Below are 26,599 nucleotides of genomic sequence, written 5' to 3'. Positions count from 1 at the left end.
AAAGTTGCACTTCACACTGGTGTCTGTGAAACAAGTGAAGGTGCTGTTTCTTTTCAGTAGGGCCCCTGTGCGAGCGGTTTTTATTTCCACCTTTACAGCTATACTCAAGCATCGTAACGCCTCTGTAAAACATAGCAGTGCCTATTAAGAAGAAAAAGGAGTTGAATTGTAGCTTTAGAAATTATTTCCTGCGTGTCTGACGTAAAAGAAAAAATGCCATGGTGCTAAATCCTAAAACCTAACGATGAAAATGTTATTTTGTAAAAAGCATGGGCAAAATGTAAGCAGTTTTGAAATGGGCATGCCTGTTTCCTTTGACTTACATCACCCAAAAAGTTTGTTAAAGTGACAACAGTTGAACCTGACGGACTGATCGAGTAATCTCGTTATGATCGATGTTGATGAAATTCAATCCAAATGGGGCACCGCACATTGGCCCAAGATGTGGGCTGGGCATTATTTTGGCATGGGTAAACAGTCCTCAAACTGCTTTCTCATTGCCAGCCGACTGTTTTTCAGGGGGTTGCCAGAGCCCCCTAGGGGCTGGTCACTGTCTCTCTTCACCGGAGAGGACTGGAAGGACATGGCGGGCTGTGACTTTGTAATGGACCTGATCGGGGAGGTGGAGGCCAAGAGCTCACAGATACAGTGCCCTGTCCCCGACTACCTCTTCACCTCTGAAGGAGACATGTACGTTCTCCACCACACACACACACAGACACACACACACACACAGACACACAGACAGACAGACAGACTATAGCAGGGCTGTACCTTAAAAAGTGTCCATCATGAAGGTGTTCATGGAAGTTTCCTCTTAAACTCTCTCAGAATGTTTCTATTTCCGAAATGCTAGCAGATTTAAAAACATTTATACCTTGCACAAGCTGTTCTGTTACAAGTAAAATCCATCCATTCATTTTCTAAACGCTTTATCCCATACGGGGTCATGGGGGAGCTGGGGCCTGTCTTGGCGAGCAACAGATGGAAGGCAGTATACACATTGAATGGGATGCCAGTCCATTCCAGGGCACACACAGACGCTAAAACACACACTCACATTAGGGCCAGATTTCCCAGAAACCAATTGACCTAACAGTATGATTTTGGACTGTGGAAGGATACCAGAGTGCCCTGAGGAAACCCATGCAAACTCAAGGGGAACATACAAAGTCTGGGCACCCCAGGGATTGAACCCCAGGCCCCAGCACTGCAGGGCAGCAGTACTAATCACTGCACGTCTTGCCATCCTACAATTAACATACCTGGATTTTCTTTTGCATGATTAATGGATCTTGAATAATCGTGTATCAATTCCTCAGAATCAGTTCGCAGCAGGTTAGGAGTTATTGTGAAACAAGCTGTGAACTCTTGTTGTCTTTGCTGCTGTGCATTGTTTCCCTGTCAGGGACATGACCTCAGACCTGCATGACTTCATCCCTCCTGCACCAACCATGCAAGCGCCCTCACTGCCCCCAGATCTGTACCCCTCAGAGGAGGGCACCTGGGATGCCCAGACCTCCTCCTCTGGTTATGATGGTAAAGCTCTTCACTCAGTTGATTTATGTTTTTATCCTGTATTGCCACTTGTGCTACTCTGACGCAAAAGATTATAGGGAGACAAATATATGGAAGTGAAGCTGAAAACCATAAGGTTATTGTGATTTTTTGCTCTTAGGTACTGCTGTGACAATGGAAATATATTTTCATTTCATTAGATTTGTAATATATCTCTGAAATGATAGCATTAAATCAGTTTTAATTCGCATGACATTTTATTTTCTAGTGCAGTCCCCACCATGGTGACACAGTGACCCATGCAGATTCTTAGACATATGATATACTGTATAAATATACAGTATTCATCTTAGAGTTCCAGTAACTTCTTACTTAATTCTTACTTTATGGATGATAGTGCTGTGATGATGTGCTAATACCCTTCCCATTCTCTTTACAGGCTATGCCCCCCAGAGACGCCCCCCAGGACATATGGACTCCTATCTGGATAACCTGTTTGATCCTGTGCTTGGCCAAGGGCCTCCGGTTGGTAACAGTAACCAGAAAAACAAACACTATCAACTCACCTCACACCATTTGCCCCTTACTGAACACCTGAGGTGTGCACAAGGTCCACCTATAACAGCTGTTTCCTTTTCTAGATTTTAGAGCAACTGTCTTTTGTGGGCTTCTGACAAGCCCTGCTGTACACTATGATGTGAAAACAGTTAGCCTGGCAGTAATTCATGAGCTTTAAGACACTGAAGCTAGAAGATTAAAACCTGCTGACCACAAGCCCTTTTTGTGTGTGCAGTCCAATCACCAAGACACCCAGGAACAGTTGTATTTATCCAGTCTTTCTGCACCTTGACTTTTTTTCAAGGACATGGAGAGAGCAAGCATGTTGAACCACAGAATGAAAGGAGGAGGAGGGATAGGCCCCACACAGCCTGGGATGTTTCCTACCACAGGTACCCAGTGCCACGCTCTGTTTTGGGAAGTTGTCATACATTGGACAAATTTTTAGTTCCCACAAATTTCATTTTGTCTTTCCATTAGTTTTTGTATACTAGTGTTTACAGGTATGATATTAAATTACTACCCTGTCTAAATCAGAGATTCAATTCCTGTCATTGAAATAGACAAAAATCTGTTATTATTTTATAAACATTTATGTATATGTTTAATACACTATGCACATTTTCCCACACATTCAGCATTAGCAAAACAGCATTTTACTCAACAGATCAGAATGGAGCAGTTTGTCCATTGTTCTCAGACTGATATTCTTTTACAGGTGTTCCAATGACTATGCCTGGCTACCCTATGGGTGAGTGCGGAGTTTTTACATCAGGCATCTTCAAAACATTCAGTTAAGATTTAACTGAGAGGCTGTTCCTAGACTGGTAATGGACTTGTCTGGGAAGGTGGAGAGCTGATCCATCATAAAGAATTCCTCCAGTGAATACAGACACACATCTATTATATACTGCTGAATTAATTGCAGTGAAGTTCCATGCTAAGGGTATAATAGCAATTCGAGTACTTGAAACCAAAAGCATGTCATGGATCTTTTGCTCTCCAACCACACCCTTATATTTTTGCTTCTCCCAGTTGGTTGTATTTCTGGAGGTATGTGGTGTTCCTTGCAGTACTTTGGGGGCCTCAACCATCCTTGGTTTTACTGTTTACAAGGCATGTTGTTATATTGTTCTGATTTTAGTCTTTCTCTAAGACATATGCTTTTTTTAATTACATGTTTATATGCTGCATTCATACTACTGTTATCTACTGTGGATACTGTAAATGGGATTGCATTTGTTTGCATTCTCCTTCTGTGAGTTTCTGTAATAACACAGTCTGTATTAAGGATTTCAGCAGTTTCTAGCTATGGATGGGTAATTTCTGAAAGGGTCTGTGCCTAGATGATTCTCCTCTAACCTGTGCTTCATGTCTGCCGTGTCTCTTCAAACCAGGTATGCCAGTGACTCCACAAATGCCCCCTTACTCCTCCATTCCACCAATGGGTGGCATGATGCCAGTCATGCCCTCTATGCCAGTGATGCAACCATGTAAGCCTGATCATGCAATGTGTTTGCCCAGTCATTGAACCTGAGCAATTGCACTCCATTTGTATGGGCATGCTTGTATAAGATACCTCTCCTGTGCATCAGCTCCTATAGAATATGCATTCAGGAAATTGCCAACATTGTGAAGGCGTGATGGTGTGTCATGTGATGCTGGAGGCTGGAGCTGCAGCTGGTCTGTTGGTTGCCACCTTGATATGCTAACTTGAAGTGCTTTCCTCTCATATCTAACAAAATGTTTTCCGCCAAATATTGCTGATCTCAGCTTCTTCGGAATGCAAATCTGATGCGTGATGCTGTGTATACTACATACTATACATCTTTGTTCAGGGAACACAGTCAAATGCTTCAGTTTGAGCTGGGATTCAGTTCATTTGAATGTGCTCTGTGATTATACGTTTTTTTAAGTAGAGATGTTCAAATGCCTGAGCATCCAATGGTTATCAACCCATAACCACCAATTGATTTTTCAATTAGATGCTAATTCATCAAGATTAATAAAGATTAAAGCAGGTTTCTCTCAGCCCAGGGACATCTTACGACCCCAGTCCTGTCTCAGAATGTTGCTAATGGGAATACAGAATCCACTGGTGGTTTACAGAGGTTCTTTTCAATCTTCCTACCACTTCTTCCCACTTTTACTTATCTGAATCTCTCCCCCCAGCTATGATGATGCCTGCGGCTGCCCCTCCAGCTGTGCCAGCCCTGGACCCCAGTCAAGTAGCAGCACAACAGCAGGCCTTCATCAACCAGCAGGCCCTACTCCTGGTGGGTGTGAGCAGCAGGCAGCTGCCCCAGACTGGTCACTACCCATTTGTGGTACAGGACTATTAGAACAGCAGGAATCTGCACTGAGTCTACAATCAGGAATTTCTTAGTGTCTACGTGCCATTCAAACAAGCTATTCTAGCAAACCTAAATGAAAAAGAAAGACTTCTTAGCACAAAAAGAGACATATTTTGGAAGGGATTTTACTGCATCATCAGCTCTTCAAGGTCTTTAAGATCTTTAATCTGTGTCTTCTGTTTGCTGGCATCACCAGCCCCTTACAATCTAACACCTTTACTAGACTTTCCTGTGATGTGTAGGTAATAAACCTGATCAGGATTAGTGTATCACATTCTTGTTCCTCATTTACTGTGGTTACATCTCGGACTTTGTGTTTGTTCCTCACAGTTTTGTATTTGGAAATACAATGGTATAATTTGATTCAAAATCACCTTGGATTTGTTGGAGAAAGTTTTCCCCGTTTCACCTTAAGGAGTCCGTCTCAAAAGTTAAAAAAAGTTTTTATTTCATGCATATGGGAGCGAAACATACAGGGATGCTCAGTGTATTTTTCTCAAGGTAATTTAACTAGAACAGTCCTTAAATATTGTTCTGTTATCTGTCACGCTTCCCTGTGCTTACAAGATTGGCAGTGTTCCAAAATCACACACATCTTCCTACCTCCCTATTTGCTAAAGATAACTTCTTTTAATACAATTGGTTACTTAGGTTTCGTAGCACGCATTCCTTTATAACAGGATAGAATTACATAGTAGCCCTTGTGTCCAGCATTCTTCTAATCCAGATCTGAATGTCCACCTTACAAAATATTGCATCTTCTGCAGGAAAAGTGTGTTCAAAGTTCACAGAGACCCTCTTAACAGAGGAAAGCTTTAGATAGATAAATTGATGGCAATTGTAAATATGGGATCCCTAGAGAAAACAGACAAAAAAAATATTTAAGCCTGTTCTATATTAAGAAAACTGGCTCCCAGTTGTGGTTGTGCTTGAACTAGTTGATACACTTTTTTTTTTTGCACAGTCCTCGTATGGACCGTAGATAAGCCTTTCCATCTGTGTGTCTTCCACAGGCTCAGCAGATGACCCTCCAGGCAATGACCTTGTCTCAGCAGCAGCAGCAGGAGCAGCAACGGCGACAGCTGCAACAGCAGCAGCGACAACAGGAAGATCAGCAGCAGCAGAGACAACCGCAGCAGCAACCCCCGCCACCCCCCACTGCCCCCAAAACAAAGACCAGTAGGAACAGGACCCCTTCCCCTAAGCCCCCATCTGTCCAGCGGAGAAGCCCAGAGCCTGAGGTGAGACCACTTTACACCAGAGGGCATCACTGCACATGACGTGTGCCTCCTGCGTTAGGACAGACGACAGAAAGCATTTATTTTCGGTGTGCAGAAATCTGTGGCTGGGGCATGGATCTCCTACAACTCTCCAACAACTGCAAGAGTGGGCCGCAGAGAACATCTATTCAGAGGCAGTTGAACATGAACTCCCTTGGCCTTTGCAATTGAATCATGCTAGGAAAGATGCTGGGGAGGATCATCATCCAAGACAATCTGAAAAATAATTTCCAAAATTCTTTCTTGAAGCTTAAATTCTTCTGCAGCACAAGAAAATCCCCAATAATAATCAGCTGTAGCAGCTGTAGCATGTTATCTGTTGAAACTGCCACAACGGTGTTGCTTGGGCTTTCTTTAACCTTCTTTTTATAAAGGCCTAAACTGTTACAGCTACCAAACATAACAGAGTTAAGATCAGCAAACAACATTTTTATAATGTAGAGAGCTCAATATCTGTAACTTGTATCTGTTTTCACAGGTGGTACCAGAACTTGATCTGTCCAGCCCCGAACAGCTGGACTCCTTTCAGGAGAAGAGAGAGTTTTTCCAGAGGATTGGTGGGTGATGTGTCCTGATAATGATTAAATCCGTTCTTAGTTTTTGACCTTTGACATGATCAGTCGTCAGGGTAGTGCATCTGCATCAGATCTCTCCATTACAAACTGAAATGGGTTCCCTTCTGGTGTGCCTGCACTTGGAGTGGAAAATGTCTAGTGTTGTTTCTCCTGGTGCTCCTCCTCCAGGTGCCCAGGAAGTTCGTGTGGCAAAGATCAACCCTTCTTTCAAAGCCAGAAGGTCCCAGACACCTCCTGCCATCCAAGTGGAGCAGAAAGACCCTCCTGAAACACCTCCAGAGCCTCCTAATCTCCAGGAGACACTAAAACCAGAAGGTGAGAGTCCCCTCTACAGGTCTTGGTTACAAGACTTGATTACTACAGTATGTGATCAGTAATCTCAAATGGGAAACCAACCCAGTTGTTGTTCTGTAACAGCCATCTTTTAATAGCTGAGTCAGAGGAAAACAGACCCAAATGCAGCTTAAAGGTAAAAATAGTATTCTTTTATTTACAGTGAAAGCTCAAACAAATTAGAAAAACAAAATCCAAGCTCCCCAATGAGCTACTAACTAGACATCTTCAAAGTCCCTCTTTAATATTAACCAGGCAGTTAAGACACATACCACCTCCAAACAGGTTTCTCTCTTTGAAACTCTTTCCCAATTAAATACTTTTTTTCCTGAGACTCTTGCAAAACTCACTTTCCATGGACCCATCTGTTGGCCATTCATTATTCACTCATCTCCTTCTTCCAGTGGGGTAACACACTCACATGGATCTTCCCTCTGTCACAAGACAGCAGAGGTACAGTATAACCCTGTAAGTCTCCTTTCTGGTGTTTAAATGACCTTCTTCTTGCTGGTCAGATGACTGAGGATGGCAGGTTATTCCCCCACAGCTTTCTGGGGAATGTCGTTCTGACAGAAGCTACCATTTTGTCTGAATCTGCTGCCCTATCACAATTTTTGAAGTTGGTATTTCAGGTTTTATTGTGTAGAAATGGCTTTGTTACAAAATGCCTCTTTCTTGTCTTTTTCTCTCTGCCATCTTCAGAAAAAGCAGCTGAAAGACCAGAAAAGAAAGAGGCTAAGAAGGAAAGCACAAAAATATCTGCAAAGAAGAATCCACCAGCCATCGCCCCTAAACCTGAGCCTAGCCGTGAGATTCGGGAGATTATCAAACAGTACCAGAACCGTCCTATTCCAGAGCCAAAACCATTTGAGCCTGTCAGGTCAGTTTGAAGTCACAAGGGAAAGGAAGAGCTAATTTCCCCAACAGATTCAGAAAGCTGTATAAGATACAGTACATTAAGTTTTCGCTTGGCCTGAATCACAGAATTAATACAGTGCAACAGATTTTGTCTGAAAGCAAAGACAGAATCCACCTTTCAAGGGGATTATGTGTAAAATACAGTTTTGAATAAAAAACGTGAATGCAGGGGTTTCTCCTTCGTGTTAAATATGCTGTAATTAACTTAAAGAACCTGTCCTTAAAAATGAATCTTAAACCAAACTGCATTATAACACATGACCTTGTGAACTCTAGTGTAGACATGACCAGTCTAATTGTATAGCCCTTCAGAAAAATATTCCTGTTCAATAAAGAAAGAAGTAACAACTGACTTTTGACTATAGTATGTAATACTGTATAACTACTGTACTGTAAATGGACAGTAATAAAGAGGTTTCTGCTTTCTTTCCTTAATATTTGCTCATCCTCATAGCAGAAGGTAACATTAAGGTCACATCCTACGGGCAGCTTGGTTCTTTGAGGAGTGAATTAACAGGCATTTACTCATATTTAGAAATCATTTAAAATTGCTGTTCCTGATTGCAACAGTGGGAAACAATCAAATCATATTAAATCATCTTGGAAACCTGACAATTAAGTGAAAGCATTTACAGTTATATTGATAGGAGCATGTAAAACCTTTATCTTGGATAAATGAACAAGAGCTGGAAGGCCCTGTGCTTGCTAATTGGGAAGGATCTACATCTGAGCACCTGTGTACTTTCCTACAGAGTGCCTGCCAAGTGCTTTGTAAAGAAGAAAGACCCCAAGGAGGAGGCATTGGCCATTCTGAGGATGCAGGGACCCGCTGTCCCACCCCAGGTGAGTGCTGTCTCACTCATCTGTTCTCTCCTTAATGTGTTATATCGAGAGCATGCTAAAATCGCTTTTAATCTCAGTAAGGAAGATGTGAGAGGATCTTCATACAGACAGCTGGTGAAAAGGTAAACAAATTCCATGATGCCAACTTTATGACATGAAGTATTTGTTTTTAATTGATAAAAAAAATGTTAAACTTCTGAGAATAAGGTTTGTTTAAGCTACCAACTTAAAATGTTCAGTGTGCAGTTCTTTCTACACTTCTATTATTGTTATGGTGTACATGGAAGATCTGCGTACTATTGACAAACCTATTACTGTTTCTGTGGATGGGATCTGGTTGATTTCCATGTCAACTGTTTTCATCTCTTGCTCTTACAGAAGTTTGTAGGATCTTCTCCTGCACAGCCTGAAAAACGGATGGCCCCGCCCCCTGTAGCCCCGCCCCCTGCCGCTCCACCTCCTGCTCCTGCCCTGCCTACCAGGGGTCCACGGTCCATCTCCAGCAGTATGAAGCAGAAGCAGCGCTCACTGGCTGACCTTTTCGGCTCCACTCGCTCTTCAGCTCCTCCCTCACCCCTTCAAAACGCAGAACAGGCTCCACCCCCTGACATTCCAATCCCTCCCCCACCAGCAATTCCAGCCCCAAGTGAGTACCATTACAGGCAAATCTTCACTTTTAAAATAGTTTTTATCATTTGCGTCTTCGCACAAATTTACCTGGGATGAGCAGGTCTCTTGTCATGAGAAAACGACCGATGGTGCTAGATGTTGAAGCAGTGTCCGTTTGAAAAGGAAAATGATTTTATCTGCAGTTTTTCTTTGTATGTAATGGGATCTCAATTGCTAATGAAATGCACTCATCCAGGGTCACAAGAATGTCTTGGAGAAATCCGTAAAATAATTCCTCTATTTCCAGTTAAATGGGGTTCAGGTTCAGATTCAGTACTACCCCTGCTCCAAAATTGTTTTTAAGGTTGTAGGCATAATATTCAGGTCTTGCTCATACCCTGTAAAAGGACAAAGCATGACTGGAGCTATTCTAGCATTGATTTGTGCACAATGTCACTGCTGACCTGCTGACTCAACACAATGACCAAGGAGAGAGCCTAATGTGGCAATACCCAGGAGAGGATATACTCTTCTCATATTCTGGACAGGGAGGGGAAAGCAGAACAGAATGCACAGATTCAGCTTGTAGCATAGAAAGGGATACAAACAAGAACTGGCCAATCAGATCCACTTTGTTTGGTTGCTAGCCCAGTAATCAATCCTAGGATCTTATTGAGCTGTTTCTTAGAGGACGTCAGGGCATCCGCTACAGCAGCATCCTTGGGTAGCTTATACCCACAGCCCTTTGAGTGTAAATAAGTGGCCTGTGTTCTCCATTTTAAATGTTAGAGTTCTTTATTGCATGTGATCTCAATACAGTTTATCACACGTTTTTGTTATGTAGCAGGATGGCATCTACTTATTGTGATACTGCCAAAAAGCCACACAGTAATGAGTCTCTTTTAAATAGGCTGTCTCAGGCAACACATACACAGCGTAAGGTGGTAAATGTGCTATTTATTTACTGAGGGAAACCTAAAGGGAAACACAAACAGAAGCCTACAGTAACTCTTCTTCAAGTTCTAACTAAAGTTCTTCAAAACCTTCCCCTCTACACATAACCAGTCATAACCAGTCGGCTAAGCTGCTTATGGGCACCTAAAACAAAATTTGCCTGAACCTACTGTTCTCTTCCATTGCTCGTAATGTTGAAGAGGATGTTCGATGAATGTATTCTGTGAAAAAAAGCAAATGTCATGGGTTTGAAAATGGTCTTCCTGCATTATAAGACCTAGACAGAACTTCCTGCATGTATTAGAGAGGTTAATTAAGTCTCATTCCAGACCCTTCCTCTATACAGTATATCTGACATCTGTTGGATTGCATGCTGGTAGTGCATAGATATTTCAGCTGGAATCTCTATTGTGTTCATAAAACACTATTACATTACTGTGATGTATTTTTGTAGACCTTGAAAGCTTTGTTTTCTGTTCTCAGGTTTTGTTGTATTCCTTAATATTTAACTAGACTTGGCAGCCTGCCACTTTAGAAGGGCTTGGTTTAAATGTTCTATGAGCAGACATTTTGAAACACTAACAGATTAAGTCTCAAAGTTAATAATGAGATGTTTATGGAAAATGAAAGGGAAGTAGATGATGTTTAAAATTTTTTTTTACTAAAGCTATTGAGTACTTTAGCATTTGCCAAGTAAGAAACGGAAAAACACCTTGGGCTGAAGAAGGACAAAGTTTAGTAACAAATAAGAGTAGCATAGAAGGGGCAGATGTTTTACTGATTCTAGAAACGGTCAACATACTGTAACTAAACCTTCGAGTTGGATCTTATTCTATTAAATCTACTTAAGGAAAGAGTAAAAGTTATTCATTAACCATTTACAACTCCTTGTGATCTCAAGTAAACTAAGCTGGCCTGAGTGAAAGCTTTTGGACCTCCAAATGTAATTCAGACTGCATATCTATTTTGTGTAATGAATGTTTTAAAGGCCTGAGGTAAATGTTTTGAAGCAGCATGCAGAAGTGATGGTCTCTCTGATGCGTTTTACAGGTCAGGTGCCTAAAGCCATACGTGATGACAACATCCGCTCTCAGCTGTACAAGTTTTCAGCCAGTGTGTATTTCTCCTACAACAACATGCCAGGCAGGCTGTTTCTTCGCAAAGAGGTAAGTATAGGAAAAGAGAAACAAAGAATACCTGTGGCAGGAATTATAGCTGCTCTTTGTATTTGTGGGTTGCAGGGTGCTGCAGTGGTTAGCATTGCTGCCTCAGAGCACTGGGACCTTGGGTTTAATTCCTAGGGTGCTATCTATGTGAAGTTTGTATGTTCTCCCCATATTTGTATAGGTTTCCTCTGTGTACTTCAGTTTCCTCCCATAGTGCAAAGGCATACTGGTATGTTCATTGGCTTCTGGGAAAATTGGCCCTGGTGTGAATGTAAGCATGTGTATCTGCGTGTCCTGCAATGGACCGTCTAGCGTGCCTGCCTTGCACCCCTCTGCCTGCTGGGATAGGCTCCGGCTGCCTGTATTGGATAGAATGTTTGGAAAATGGATGGATGGATTTTTGTCTTCATCTCTTTCTATGACAGGTTTCTATTTCAGGTGTCTAATGGACTGTTTGTCAGTATGCTGCCTGTTTTCTCTTTCCAGGTGTTCTACCCCAGAGAGAAGTTCAACAACCCCTATATTCTAAACCTATTATGTGAGCAGGTAAGAGGCAATCCATGTTGCCCTGGGGCAGCCATGTACAGCAGTAGTTAAGGTTCTGGATCCATAACTGGGAGATTATGGTTTAAAATACCAAATGAGACACTGCTGCTGAGCCTGTGAAACAAATACTTCATCTGAGAAAAAAGAACAAACTCTATGTACAGTGAATGGAAACAAAAAGTTGCTATTGACAAAAGCTTCAGTCAAATAAATTAGTAACAAAAACTAGTAACAATCCTTTTACTGTTAGGCGTGTATAGTGGGAACACACATTTGAAGGACATTTGTTGGAAAAAGGAGTAGACTGTGATTGATACTGGCATTTTTATTTATTTGATTGATGGGCAAACTGAAAATGACTTATTGTGCAAGAGCTACAAGAGTTAAATCCCCAAAGGTTTATGATCAGATTCTGCTAAGACTTAAAATACTTTAGCAAACCATGGTGCCATTGTACACTGCATTTTTTGTAACTTTATAGCTTGCTCTTTCAATTGGATAAAAAAGCAAATGGGAGCCTAATGGGCCCACTTAATTCAAGACAACTTTCTTCAACAGATCATGAGGGACACTTTCTCGGACTCCTGCATCCGCATTACCCGAGAGGAGCGTCGCAAGATGAGGGACTTGCTGGGTGAGAACTCTGCCTTTTGGGAGAGTGGAGGGACGGGCACTGAAAAATATACAGATGGAGCTCCTGAGTGATCCAGGGTCTAAATGGGAGCTGAGGTTCTGCCCTGTTGACCACAAATTACAACTGTGGATTTGGGTTCACCTATGACTGGGACTGGAGCACAAAAGGTTGGGTGGGGTTGAGGTTATCAACCTTTCTGGTTTGCTGCTCTATGGTGACTCTTTCTTGGACTAGTGAAGTCCCACTGAGCTTCCATGTTAATGCTTAGAGCTGATCCCGTCCTCACCTATGGTCATGAGCTTTGGGTAGTGACCGAATGAATGAGATCGTGGGTTCAAGAGGTAGTCTCTGTAGGTCTGCTGGACTACATCTTCCACCATGCTTGTGGGGGGGGGGAAAAGTAAATTCCAAATATAATATCTCCTCTGAAGCACCACGATTGTGTTGCAACCAGCTGGCCACGAGATCTCAGCATGAAGCGAAGCCCACAAGGGGATACTGCTCTGTAACCTCTTCCCTTCTTGCTTACAGCCAGTTTCCACGTGGGCAGCAGCATCAGCTCCCTGCAGGACGATGCCATGAAGAAGAGGATCGTGCTGGCAGCCCGGGACAACTGGGCCACCTACTTCTCACGCCTCTTCCCAATTACTGTGAGTGCCAAGGCTGTGCATCAGCTTTTCCACAACTGGAATGGAGTGCACATATAAGTGGAATCCTGGGTGAAACCCATTGAGAGCATCTGACTTTTCAGACCCTTGGATCATGCTGTGTGCTATCTTTGTCCTAGTACCATGAGGCCCATGGCCTGATATGTACAGGCGGTGCCCGATATACGGTTAGGATTTAGAAAGTCGTGACATCCTTTCTGTTGTAATTCTTATGCCACCTTATCCCCTACATCCTTGTCTCTCTGTCAGGGAGGGAACAGAGGCGATATTCAGCTTCTGGGGGTCTCGCACCGTGGCATCCGGCTGCTCCGGGTGGTCAAGGCCTCAGGCATCAACCCCAAACACCTCAAGGTGCTGCGCAGCTACAGGTCAGACTCCAGTGGCACCTATATGCCCCACTATCTGTCTCTGTATATCAAAGTCTCTCTCCATGTCAAATACTCTCTCTGTCACCCTCAACCCCCCTCGCCCCACATTATTTCATACCTTTTCACACTCTTTCTCTCATACTCTTTCTTTCACAACACTTCTCTTTCTCTCATACCTCTCACACTGTCTTTCTTACACACCCTGTCTTCCACCTCCTTCTCCCTTTACCTTTCCATATTACTCAGTCGTTTCTGCTCCAATCAAACACATCACCTAGCGAATCCTTGTCACATGCAGTTCATAACATAGCCTAGAAGAGACAAGCAAGACATGAGATCAGCAATATCTTGACTCTAGAGCTCAGTCTGCACTGTGAGTGTCCAGTGACCTGTTTCACATGTTGGATAGTTGTGGGAATTCTAGAAATGAAGTGCAGAAAATAACCAAGATCTTGTCTCTTGTACTGTTGGGTCGAACTTCTGTGAAATCCTGACTGTCTCCCCTTCCTCTGCGCTCAGCTATGCAGAGGTGCTGTCGGTGGACCTGAAAGGCAGTAACACTGTAGAGTTTGCTCTGAAGAACGACCAGCTGACGCTTCATTCTCACCGTGCCCCTCAGATCAATGCTATGGTCCGCCTCTTCCTTTCCGAACTGCTCAAGGTAACCCTTTCTCACCCCGCGCGTCCGGCTTCCTAAACTTGGAAGATCTCTGTGCTCAGTACTCCACAGATTTCATTGTGGTACTTTTAAGACTATGAAATGCTCTGTGGGTTTTAATATGAGAACTGATTGTTCCTCTTTTCCCCTGTTGATGGTGGTGGCCTTGTGAATCGCTCTTCACCTCTTGTGGTGTGCATGCCTCTCTTCCTAGGGGTCAACATACATCTTGAGCAGATGGTGCCCTTTCACTTTCAATTTCAAAGCTAGGCACTATGCTGTAAACCTGGTGACCAGATTGGATCTCTGGATCTGGATCTCTCTGTGTTGAAGGTCCTCTTTCTAGCTTTGCAACCTGATCCCTGCATTCACATCAGTCCATCAACCACTTCGTCATCTACCCTTCCATTTTCGAACCACTTCATCCAATTCTGAGTCACAGGGGAGCTGGAATCCATCTCACCAAGCAACAAGTGCAAGGCAGGATACAACCTGGATGGGACTCCAATCCATCTCGAGAGCACACGCGGACACAGACACACTCATGCCAGCGCCAGTTTTCCCAAAAACCAATTACTCCATGCCAATAGCACCCCAGGTCCAAAATTGAAAGTAGGGCCCCAGTACTGCGAGGCAGAAACGCAAACCATTACTCCATCATGCTGCCCAAATTCCTAAAACGTGGAATGCGAAGCTTTAAGCTTTAAGAGGCAGAATGCATAAAATGATGTTAAGAGGACAAGCATCACTTTGGACTATTATACTCATGTTTACCCCATTTTCTTCTAGAAGGTGGCACAGACGTACCCAGAATTACAGTGCCCATTCACTAGTCAGTTAGCACACACCTGCAGCTCTAACACCACAAACTCCACAAATAGAAATTGCTCAAGTAGTTTTCAGGTGTTTTAATCAGGTGCATTTTACAAACATCTTTTTTTTTAGTTGTTTGATAGTTTGATAAAAGTGCATACAAGCTCAAATTACAAAAACAAAGCTGTAGAAGCCACCCACATTGGTGATGCAGCATGAGAAGCCCTGATTTGTTTCCCCATCTCTCCTCCCATTTCCCAGGACTCAGATCATGTGATCGCTCTCCAGAGCTTTGTCACGGATGACAGAAGTCTGCTCAACTTCCGCAAGGGTGACATCATCAAGCTTCTGCACATGGAGGGGCTGGAGCCAGGTGAGGAGTTACTATTTTTCCTCATTCTGCTCATTTGTATTCTGTGACAATAATCACATTCCACTTTCCATGCTCTTGTATGCATCTAACAGACACATTTCACACAAACACACTGCTGTAAAACACAGAACTCTGCACGCTGATGCATTTGACCCTGATTTTACTGAGACTAATGGATGGCCATAGCATTATTTCTGACATTAAATTGCTGAGGAACCTAGCAAACATCCCCCAGAATGCAGGGAGGACACACACAGGCAAGCACCTCAGGGTGGAATTGGACCCAGGGCCCAGGTGCTATGAAGAAGTGCTAACTACCATGCCGCAGTGCTACCAACAAACACTTAGTCTAGTGTTTCAAAGACCCTCAGTACATTTGTCACAATCCAGTGGCAGTGATGTGAGTCCTGTGTTGCTGGCAGGCTGGCAGTTTGGCTCCATCGGTGGGCGCTCTGGCCTCTTCCCCTCGGAGATCACCCAGCCTGCTGCACCCCCAGACTATTATAGCTCCCATTTGGACCGACGAGAGGAGCTCAGGAAAAGCCTGAGGACAGCACCCCCCATGGCTCAGCCCAAACAGACACAAGGCAAAGCAGACCCAGAGAAACCCTTGGTGAGTCAACCATCTTACCCACAGCCCTTCAGACAGGACTGGCTTTCTGCAAAATGGTTCCACTCAGGCTTCAGTTAGGCATGGGACAGGGAAATAATGGACCAGACCCTCGTGCACAGTGTAGGTCTTTGATCTGACCTCATGTTGACAAAGCTTACACACAGTAACTAACTCACCTTATTCACTAGAATATCTTAACGTTCACCTACTAACATTAAGAACTGTTATTTCGTCAAACTGAAGCATTATTGCTCCTGCAAAAGTAAATGCAATAAAATAAAATGAGAACAAGGCTATTAGAATCTCCAATCTGATCCAAGGGGCTGTTGCTTGGGGGTGATGGGAAATGTTATTAAGACGATTAACCATTTGAAAGGCGTTACCCTTATACTTAGCTGGTGTGATCCAGGATTAGTCATAGCTCTCAAACCTCAAAGTACTGTAGAATTCCAGGTTAAAATATTTTCTCTTGACAAGTGCAGTAGCTTTCATAGGACTGATGGGTGAGGTATAGTGAGTCGTTCCTGAAGAATGGCAGCATTAACTGAAAAGCTGCTCCTCTAGGCAGAAACAGGAAGCAAGGAGAAATATCGGCTCGTAATTCTTGTGAGGGGAGGTAATTGTACATCAGGGCTTGCCTGTCCCTCCATTCCACTCCGTTGCAGAACTTTAAGACTACCAGTACCTCAACCGCTACATGGATCATATTATTTCTTAATTATTTATATAATCCACTCTATTGTAGAGGTCTGCTGGTTGTGGCAAAAATCTGCAATAGATTGGAAAGATAGTGAATTCAGAATTCCTACTGAAGAGTGTATATTCTTCAATAGGTGTGGAGACAGTGACATTTTACCTTAAAGAATATGTCTGGCCAGTGCTGACCCCTGTGGGCTATTGTTGCAGACTCAGGCTCCCAGCATAGCATCAGGGCTTGAGAGGGAGGGGTCACTGCCAGGATCCGACAGTGATGTCAACCAGTATATCATGACTGAATTCGCCATGAAGTACTTCAGAGAGGCTGCCATCAAGTGAGTGCTTAATTTGTTCAGAATTTATACAAGAGGAGGACAATATTGATTGGAAGGTACACCCACAGAATAATGGTCCACTGATGTGACCTGGGCAAAGAAAGATGATTTTCAACAGATTGCCTTTCTTGCAGGAAGGTCCGATCAAAATTAAAAACATATATTTTAATGGCATAAACATTCATCACAATTACAAAAACTTATTAGATTTGTGATTTTCTGCTGAAGCATCAGAAAGTTTCCTAGTAGATTAGCTGTTATCCAACTGTGTTCTTGCGTGCAGTGGCGCTCTGAGTGTAGTTAGTGTCAGCTCATAGCAGTTTTCCTTTTCTGTCTGCAGGATGGGCTGGAAGGGACTGAGTGCTGAAGGAAGGAGCTCATCTGAGATGGTCCAGTACACGAAGGTAGGTTTGGCATCTCCCAATCCATATCATCAGCCACTCTTACTCAGGGCATTTTTCAGTCTCTTGTCTCCCATCCTCTATGGGAGCCTATCTCTTGTTTGTATTTAGAATCCTTCACCAGCTCCGTTTCTCCATGTGACCAAGACCAAAATGTACCCTGCACATTTTTCATTCAGTACGTCTGTCCAGACTCTGCATGTAAACTCAGAACCTTTGCTTTCATTCAGTTGTCTTCCTTTAACTGGGGCAGCATTTTCTAATGGATATTGGCCCTTTAATGAATGCTGTGTCATCTTCCTCTAACTAGGAGAAACTTGGTGCTTACATTCCTTTCCTTTAGAAGACCTTGTTCCTCCTAATGGCAATTTTTAAAGTGATCATCTGCAGTAGGAAGTATACAGGAATTAGTGGCTGCATCAGAGTGTCACAGAATGAAGGGAAAGTGCCTTGTCATCTGTATATCATCTCTTGCTCAATAGAAGGGCTCTTTCCTAAGTGCCTTCTATGTCTCCTTCTCTGGCCTCCTCTTGCTCTGTGTTCATTTCCAGCCACCTCTGTTTTCTCCTATCTCCAAGTTCAACTCCACTCATCGTTCCCACCAGGATTATTCTGGTCTCTCACAGAATTATAGTAATGTCCAGGACAGAGTAACGAAAGATCTGTGAGAAGGATCATGTGATAGTAACCCTGTTGAGAGGACCATACCCTCTTTACAAAATCTCACCTCTTTGTATTAATGACTTAGCCTTCTGTGAATCCAATTCATCTCTCTCATTCTTTCTCTCCTCCCTTTCTCTCTCACAGGTTCCTATCCAGGAGTCACTGATCTTCTACTCAGACAATGAACTCAATGAGCTGGCGGCACAATGCTTCTCAAGTGAGTACACGCCCATTGACAGTCTGAAACCCTTATATATCAGGCCTGCTCATCAATGCTATTAATACTCTCCACAAGTGTATGTTCTGTTCCATCATTTAAATAAGCTTTGTGATTGCATTTCTAAAATCCTTTACAGGTGAGCTTCACTTGGCATTTCTATAGTTTCAGGTTTTCTTCATCCCAGTCTTCTGTGTTTCCTTGCAGATGTGATGCGTTTCATGGGGGACCAGCCCTTGATGAAGCAGCAGGGTGAGGGAGTCTATGTGAAAAGCATCCTGCAGGTCAGTCTCTTTTTTCATATTGCCTCTTTGTCATTTTACTATCCAGTATCTAATTTCACTATCACTGCTGCCTATCTCTGACCTACTGACTTTAGATGAAGGGTTAGGCTGCAGCTAAGGACAGGGCAGGGCAAGGTGTTTGCCAGAAGGCATAACGGGCTAACATCCATCCAATGGGTAGATGCATGAACTCCCTGGGAAAGCATGAACCACTGTCCAGGTACATTTTAGAATTTGTGATTTGCAGGTGTGTTGACGTTTTGATTTGATATAGGCCATACTTTTCCTTTGTCCTCTGAATTGTGTATGCCAATCATGAAACCGTAGTGCAGGTTTTTTAAATGGCCTCCATACGAGCTTTTTAGTAGATGTAAAGATCTAACCAGGTAGTGACATTGGAGTCAGTAAGTGACCATTAGTTGTCTGCCACCAGTCCATCCTCAGCTCACTAAAATTGAGCATATTGCTGACTTGGTGCCTTAAACAGCCTGCAAGTTTCACAACATGCCTCCTAACTATGTGTGTGTAGCTCGGCAAGGAGAAAGAGAGTCTAAGGGATGAGATCTACTGTCAGATCATCAAGCAGACCACACTCAACCCTCACAAGTAAGTTCCAACCCTTGGACACTTTGTGTAACTGTGCAGCACAGCAAGAACTGCTGACAATGTGGATTTGTTACGGTCACTGCACACACTCCTGGTGTGCGTCTGTACTCTATAGTGGTACTCTCTGACAATGCAGAATTGTTACTGTGCTGTAATCAAGATCTTCGGAGACTGTGACAGTTCAGCGCAGTCAATTCTATGTGCACGCTAATGGTATTTATAACACTCTTATGTGTGCACTCTAGTGTGTGTATTTGACTCAGTGTGTTTGTGTGAGGCACCCTTGTAGAGATCTTGGCACCTTTTTTGGGTATATTGACTCCGATGCTTTCCAAGCGCGTGAATGACTGTAGGCACTATTATGTCTGCAGGGAGAGCTGTACCCGGGGTTGGCGGCTCCTGAACTTAGTGACGGGCTTCTTCCCCTGCTCGAGCACGCTGCGGCCATATGTCACCCGACATCTGCGTGACATTGCCAGTGACCCCGGACACAGTTTCCAAGGTAGCTCGACCAGAGTGGCGGCCATTTTCTACTGCTTCCAGAACTTTGTGCACTTGTTCTTTGTGATTTCTGACCAGAAAGATGATTCTAGGAAATGATTAGGTACCAACAACATAATAAACACTGGCCCCAAATATTTACTGTTTCGTTATTAGTTATTGAAAGATGCTAGAATGCTGACAAAGTACATTGTGCTGGGAATAAGAATTGCAGCTATTACGTTTTCAATAATCAGGACACATTTACCTAAATCCACACAGCAACTATGCATAAGCATGAATTAATAAAAATAAATACAACTGTAGTATTTTGTTTTATTGGATTTGACACTGGGCTTAGTATCTTCTCTCTTTGTCTTCCAGAAATGGCTCGCAACTGTGAGCAGAACCTTAGGCGCTCTCTCATCCACGGAGGTCGGAGATATGTTCCTTCCAATTTGGAGATGGAAGCCTTCCTGGTGAGAGGGGAGCTTGGAAAACTTGACAGAAATCATATATAGAATTTGCTTTTACTCAAGGATGCTGTGACAATGCCAAGTGTCCCACATAGCCCCTGGGATTGAATGTGCTAAGATTGCAGTGGTTTCAGAGAGAGAGAGATCCTGCTTCCCCAGATCTTCCAAATGGGGCAGTACAAGGCATGACAGTGTGTCAATCAGAGAAGCATGGCACAGTGTAAGCGGAGATGGTGCTCAAGTCTTTTTCACATTGTGGTGACACAGAGGGGCCTGTGGTTGTGTCAAGCCATGCAATCCAACTTTATTCAATACAGGGTTGATGGGGAGCTAGCACCTATCCCATCAAGTCAAATTGACAATGTATTATTGATTTTGAAAGGAGAGGGTTCAAAATCAAAATAAACATCGTGAGCCTAAGTTTATTAATTTGGCATTTGTGGCTGGCAGGTGGATGGATCTTTAAGTCTCAAAAAATGAGCACTGGACTTGGACTCAGACAGGACACTGGGTACATCAAACTTACAACAGAATGCCAATCTGAAAACATCTCTTGAAAATGAAGGAGGAACAGCAGCTCATTCACTTGTGTTGGCTCTTGTTATTCTATGAAAGAGTTTTTAAAAAAAGGCTTAATTGTTTTTGTACAGCCCTTGATGTCTCAGCAGATCAAAATCTGAATACTGAATGTCACAATGTAACAAACTAAGATATATGAAACATTAAGCTTAGAAAATCAGTTAAACTACATACAAGTACATAAGAATATTTCATACTAGACTACACACAGAACAACAAGGTGTTGGGAGTTGCATGGTAGGCTTGTTTAACAGACGTGTACACGATTGTGTGCTGTTAACTGGAGTTTTCATTAAGGTTTTAAGTTGTCATTTCTCATTTTCACATGCAATTTAATACAAATCTTTTGTTGGATTATAAAAAAAATTGATCGCCTCCTGGCTGAGTTCTAAATCAACATCAACACCTCCTCTGAGTGTGAGTGAAGCAGAGGTGTATTATGGGTTATAAAATATGAAGCGTCTTTGTAGCATAGAGTGAGATTCCAGCTGTCTGTACTGTCGCTTCTTCTCCACAGGCTGGAAAGACCTCCAGGAGGATTCCCATCTATCTGCCTGGGGGGGTGGAATACCCCTGCAAGATTCGCACTTTCACTGTGAGTGTCTACTCTGTCCCAGACTCACTCTCCCCGTCTCACTCTCTAGGCCCTTTCTGCCTATAAACTCATATTCACTCTGTTCCTTTTGTAGCTGAGATAGTTTCAGCACAGTGACACAATCGCCCTCCCTGCGCGTAGCAGGGACCTCAGCCGCCTGGGTTGTGGGAGGTCTCCTTTAGCTCACTTGGCTGGTTCCCGGGTTCACGCCCAGGTGTTGCTGGACAAACTGACAGGGTGGAGCGGCTAGGGCACAAGCCCGCGCGGAACTGCGACGGTCACACTTAATACAACAGTATTTCTCACTTCACAGTTTGATAGGGTGTTTCTCAGTGTACCTTGGAATCATCTCTGTTCTCTGCGTCTCTCCCAGCATTCTTCTATCACACTGTGCTCTTTGCCAGTCTCTCCCATGTGGTATGTTCTGCAGACATGGAAGCCGAAGGACACTGAGTGTTGCATGTGTTCTATGTATTTGTGTCCCGTTAGGTGGCTCTGGAGGTGATGATGGAGCTGTGTGCTGAGATGGGTGTGGAGCAGCTTTCTGAGATGAAGGAATTCGCCATCTACGCCAACAGCAACAAGGGTAAGATTCACAGTAGACCATTGGATGGGCACATGCCAACCTATCCCATTTTAAAAGCATAAAATGAGAATGTCTTGGGCAGAGCTGAAACAATCAGCAATTCAGAATAATTCACTAGATGTCTGAGAAATCAAATACCTTCAAAACAAGAAAAGTTGGCAAAAGTTGTAGATGGAGCCACCTAAAAAAATGCTTGAAGCTACCTGAAAATATAAAAGAAGAATAAAGAAAAAGAGGCTGAAATGCTGTTACATGTGGCTTGTGCCAATGTTCCCTTAACAAAATCAGTTATAAAACATGTAATAATTTGGTGCGAAATTCATACAGCAGATGAACTGCGGAGGGGTTACTTCCCCAGAATTGCTCATTTGAAAAAAAAAAGAAAATCCATGAACTGAATCAAAATGTCTGATCATGTATGTGTCATTAACGATGAGTCATGAGATGTGAATGAGCTGTGTTTTACACATTTTGTAATATCTTAAGAACATTTGAAAGGTTTTTAATTTTACTGGATTTGTCTCCGACAATGGCAGTTACATAATCAAGGAGTACAATGACATTCTTCAGGGGTTATTACAAAACTCAGTTTGGCTTGTAAAGCCCGCATAGTAACGCTTTGCAGTGACATGGCAACTAATTACACAAAATCAGATACTGTACGCTGAACACAACTGTCAAAAAACATTTCAAACATAGCTGTTCTTGAAGATGTAGGACTGAAAGACAGGTCGGAATTTCAAGTTTAAAACAGAGAGCCTAAAGATTTATACTAAATACTGATGGGGCCAACCCAGTATTTTGAGGTCCCCTTTCACTACATTTCTCTATTTTATTAAGCCATTTGGAAGCCACCCAAAGGCCCTGGAGAGAAGAGGACATTTTCTTCCAGAGTTGGAAGACTCTCTTTTCCAACTCGTCACAATGACCACTGCTTTGCACTCTAAGAATCAAAGTAACTAGGTTATCACCATAAGCTTTGATATACTGACTAACCTCTTCAACTTCAACCTCAACTTCAACTTCATTTCTGCTTGTCTGTGTGTTCTCCTTCTCTCCAGGGAAGGTGATGCGGCCCATCCGCCCCAACGAGTACCTGCTTGACTTCCTGCTGGACGATGGCTCCATCACTCTGTGGTTCCACAGGGTAATCTGGAGAGAGCCCCTGCACTTTGACAATGAGTTTTATGTGGATATCCACTATAGACAGGTACCTTATTGCGGCCCAGTGGTTACATGCAGTGCATTTAGAGTTCTTTGTTTTCTGTGTATGTCCAAACTGCCATTTTTTCTTTCAAGATCCAATGGGTACAAATTCAAAATTAAATAATACCAGCATTTCACTTTCAATGTGTTTTTATTTCCTATGTAATTTTACTGGTGGCACAGTGGTGCAGGAGTTAGAATCGCTGCCTCACAGCACCTGGGCCCTGGGTTCAATTCCAGGGCTGCTGTCTGCATGGGGTTTATATGTTCTTGCTGTGTTCTCGTGGGTTTTCGTAGGTTTCCGGTTTCCTCCCACAGTCCAAAGACATACTGGAAGGTTAATGGGCTTCTGGGAAATTGGCCCTGGTTTGAGTCTGGTGTAATGTGCCTTGCACCAGTTTCTTGCTGGGATAAGCTCCAGATCTCCTGTGACCCTCAGCTGGTTGAAGCGGTTAGAAAATGTATGGATGCATGTTATTTTAGGTCCCAGGCTGCATTTCTGAAATACAAACACATTTCTGAAATGTCAGTTTTGACCTGCCATGTCACTGAATGCGGAGCCTATGATTTTACACTTACTGACGATGAAGGCTTGTGACATTAGGCGTGCCCCTGACATCTCTGAGCTCAGCTGCTTGACGGTGGCTCTCAGGACAAACACATGTGGATCTCATAGTGAAAGGAAGCTAACGGGCAGTGTGCTGATTCTCTCTCCTCTCCCCTCTCAGGTCCTCAGTGATTACCTGGAAGGCAAGCTCCTGCTCCCCAGTCATAAATCCTCGCCTGACCACCAGGTGGTGGCACTGGCAGCCCTGCAGCATTGTGCCAATGGGATGGGTGCAGAGCCTTCACAGTAAGTGTCCACACCAGCATGAAGAGACTGCTGTTCCTCTTGCCAGTGCCGAAACCTGCATCTGTTGGTGCCAGCAAATGCTAATTGGGAGTTGCATAACATCTGGTTGTAACATTGATTCCTTATAAAGCACGGGGCATGTTTTTATTTTCTGATCTCCAGTATCAAATACTGACTTAATTTTCTGGTATCTAAACAAGAGCTGGCTGATCTCCAGCTTTTATTAGTGTGAGGACAGCGGATTTGTGAAGCACATGCTGGATGTGAATTATCTTGAATTTCTCTATATCAGTTTTAGTCAGTTTTGAAAGACTCTTCAGCTCCAACATTGTTTTGTCATGGAATGAAAACTAAAATGTGAAAGAAATTGTGCTTGGATCAAATGTTCTTATTTTGTTTTGTCAAGATTGCCATCATGATGATGGTAAGATTTAGCAATACGAACAAAGAAAACCACAGCCATAAACAGATCTTGTGCACAGGCCTGAAGTCAGGCAGGAGAAGTTTCCCCTACTGCTTATGTTCTCTTCCATTGTGTGAAACCGCCAAGCCTGAGACACAAGAAAGCAGCTTCCAGGTCCACAAACGTGTTCCCCAAATTGCTGCACAATGCAGAGAACATTAGATTTGGAATGTGTTTGTGGGCACACATCTTCACCCTGCCATTCAATGTTCAGAGCTGCTCTGTGTTCTTCTGTCTAGACATGATTTGAAGGGGTACCTGCCTGTGGGGTTCAGTGTGAACACCCAACAGCTTCACTCCGCTTTGCTCAGCCAGTTGGGCTCCCTGCGTACACTCAGCTCCACTGACGCCAAGATCCGCTTCCTTGGTGAGTACTGTATGTCCATACTGAAAGCATTGACTTCTGCTGTAGTCCCACTGATCAACCAATGTCAATTCCAGCTTTTGCTTATACTCTACACGTACCCTGGTGGAGTAAGGATGTGAGAGCAGAAAGAACAGCAGTGTGGCCTACCTGCGGCAGGAATGCTGTAACAGGAATTCTCTGATTTAAATAGGAATCGGAGAAAAAGACAAACATACACGCATGTTAAAAAATAGTTTCTTTATTTGCAATAGGAGGAAAATAACACAAACCAAAACCCTAAACTCCTCCTTGAGCTTCCAACTGCACATCTTCTTATAGACTCTATAAATGGCAAAGCAGCTAAGCCTCACTGAGACTACATTTTCATTCAGAACTCTTTTCCAAAACTCAGGGTAGGGGTGTAACCCTGACCTCCTGTCCAAATTTTCCCATTGGCCTTTACCAATCAGAGTCTCCTAATAATTCCCATCGGTAAATTGGCTTCCTCACTCTGTTCTCCTTCTCACTGATAGCTGGTGTGTGGTGAGTGTACTGGTGCACTATGGCTGCACCATCCAGCTGGGGCTGCACATTGGTGGTGTTGGAGGGGAGTCCCCACTGTAGAAGGACTTGAAGACAGTGGTTAACTGATGCTTCCTATCTAACTTGACTGAGCTTGAGAAAATTTGCAAGGACGAATGGGCAAAAGTCCCCAAATCCACATGTGTAAAAATGATACAGACATCCCCAAGAAGTCTCAAGGCTATAATTGTTGCAGAAGGTGCTTCTACTGGGTAGTGACTCAGGAGGATGAAGACTTCAGTTAACAAGTTACTTCCATTATTTTTCATTTTTCATTTATTTTCTACAATAAAAAATATTTTTCACTTTTAAGTTGTTGTGTATGAGTTGTTGTGTATACTATATGTATTACTATATGTATATTTGTGGAACATATAATGCATTTTGGGATATATGAACATTAATTAGCACTGACTTTTTAATAGCATTTGAAAGCTTAACCACCTGAAAAGTCTTCCAGCTTTACAAATATTCACCAGAAATAAGCAGCCATGAACTCTGCTCTTTCACTAATTTCAAGTCTTATTTAAGAAAGTGAAACAGGATTAATATGGATCTTACAGATCTGAGGAAACACCCTTCAGGTGTTCTGGGTTATGATATTTTTAAGAGCAAAAAGCATAACCTTGAAGGATGTTTCTTATAAGAGGTACTTGACCTGTGGTGCGAGTTCTCCGTTTCATTTCCCTGACCTCATGCTCATTTTCTCCGTCACAGAGTCCGTCAGGTCCCTGCCTCTCTTCGGCTCCAACATCTTCCTGGCGAGCAAAGTCAGTCACCACCACTGTCCCTCACCCTGCATTGTGGCTGTCAACCAGGAGGGCATTCTTCTCGCTGACCCCAACTCCCAGGTACCAGCAGAAAGAACCATCTCTCTCACACTACCGATGACAGAAGTGCTGCCCCACTCGTGTATCAGTCTCACATGCTGACCTCACACTCACTCAGGCCCTGCCTGTAACACTCACACACTGACCTCAGCCCTTGATCCAAATTGTTATTTGTTAAAAATGTAGTTCAGTCCTGATTTACATGATCTTCTCGACTGGGATTGAAAAGCCTTCATGTCTCAATCCCTGCAGGAGACGCTACTGGTGATCCCCCTGCCTGAGGTACAGTCACTAAGGTCCCTGCGCCCTAGGAGAGATGAGAAGCTGCCAGGGGTTGAGATCAACTATGGACTCAGAGCACCCAAAAAGATGACATGCCACCTCAAAGAGGTAAAGGAGTCAGATGGTCGAAGATCAATAATGTCAATCATTTTACTTGTGTAAATTCTAAGAGGATTTGTCAATATACTGTAGGTCTCACTTTTATCTTCATTTTGTTACAACATAAGAAAGGTTGCAAACAAGAAAAGGAAATTTTTTAAACACGCATAAGAATTTGAAATTGTTTAAGAAATTAGGGAGAACCAATGATTCACAAAATCCTGGTTATGATATGGAAA

At 43.2% G+C, this 26,599-nt stretch overlaps 1 protein-coding gene across 2 annotated transcripts in view; it reads left to right on the top strand.

Moving 5' to 3' along the window:
* Window positions 1-26,599, top strand: part of myo15b (myosin XVB) — a 72,615-nt gene that overhangs the window by 43,422 nt on the left and 2,594 nt on the right. For both annotated transcript variants that reach the window (XM_088599486.1, XM_088599487.1), the window contains 35 exons: window positions 520-690; window positions 1,409-1,539; window positions 1,958-2,043; window positions 2,381-2,468; window positions 2,795-2,827; window positions 3,474-3,569; window positions 4,249-4,352; window positions 5,444-5,671; window positions 6,189-6,267; window positions 6,454-6,600; window positions 7,321-7,498; window positions 8,289-8,379; window positions 8,758-9,025; window positions 10,993-11,108; window positions 11,595-11,654; window positions 12,213-12,288; window positions 12,820-12,938; window positions 13,206-13,324; window positions 13,844-13,985; window positions 15,057-15,168; window positions 15,591-15,781; window positions 16,688-16,812; window positions 17,153-17,216; window positions 18,021-18,093; window positions 18,301-18,377; window positions 18,907-18,983; window positions 19,355-19,485; window positions 19,848-19,942; window positions 21,036-21,113; window positions 21,603-21,699; window positions 22,761-22,909; window positions 23,634-23,758; window positions 24,461-24,588; window positions 25,867-26,000; window positions 26,232-26,369. In XM_088599486.1, coding sequence (XP_088455612.1) covers window positions 520-690; window positions 1,409-1,539; window positions 1,958-2,043; window positions 2,381-2,468; window positions 2,795-2,827; window positions 3,474-3,569; window positions 4,249-4,352; window positions 5,444-5,671; window positions 6,189-6,267; window positions 6,454-6,600; window positions 7,321-7,498; window positions 8,289-8,379; window positions 8,758-9,025; window positions 10,993-11,108; window positions 11,595-11,654; window positions 12,213-12,288; window positions 12,820-12,938; window positions 13,206-13,324; window positions 13,844-13,985; window positions 15,057-15,168; window positions 15,591-15,781; window positions 16,688-16,812; window positions 17,153-17,216; window positions 18,021-18,093; window positions 18,301-18,377; window positions 18,907-18,983; window positions 19,355-19,485; window positions 19,848-19,942; window positions 21,036-21,113; window positions 21,603-21,699; window positions 22,761-22,909; window positions 23,634-23,758; window positions 24,461-24,588; window positions 25,867-26,000; window positions 26,232-26,369 — 4,126 coding nt within the window. The remainder of the gene's footprint in view (window positions 1-519; window positions 691-1,408; window positions 1,540-1,957; window positions 2,044-2,380; window positions 2,469-2,794; window positions 2,828-3,473; window positions 3,570-4,248; window positions 4,353-5,443; window positions 5,672-6,188; window positions 6,268-6,453; window positions 6,601-7,320; window positions 7,499-8,288; window positions 8,380-8,757; window positions 9,026-10,992; window positions 11,109-11,594; window positions 11,655-12,212; window positions 12,289-12,819; window positions 12,939-13,205; window positions 13,325-13,843; window positions 13,986-15,056; window positions 15,169-15,590; window positions 15,782-16,687; window positions 16,813-17,152; window positions 17,217-18,020; window positions 18,094-18,300; window positions 18,378-18,906; window positions 18,984-19,354; window positions 19,486-19,847; window positions 19,943-21,035; window positions 21,114-21,602; window positions 21,700-22,760; window positions 22,910-23,633; window positions 23,759-24,460; window positions 24,589-25,866; window positions 26,001-26,231; window positions 26,370-26,599) is intronic.

Source organism: Lepisosteus platostomus, chromosome 11, assembly GCF_059453375.1.
Source record: "Lepisosteus platostomus isolate fLepPlt1 chromosome 11, fLepPlt1.hap1, whole genome shotgun sequence".
NCBI lineage: Eukaryota > Metazoa > Chordata > Actinopteri > Semionotiformes > Lepisosteidae > Lepisosteus > Lepisosteus platostomus.
The sequence above is the reverse complement of the archived record's forward strand: the minus strand, read 5'-3'. Positions and strand labels throughout refer to the sequence as shown.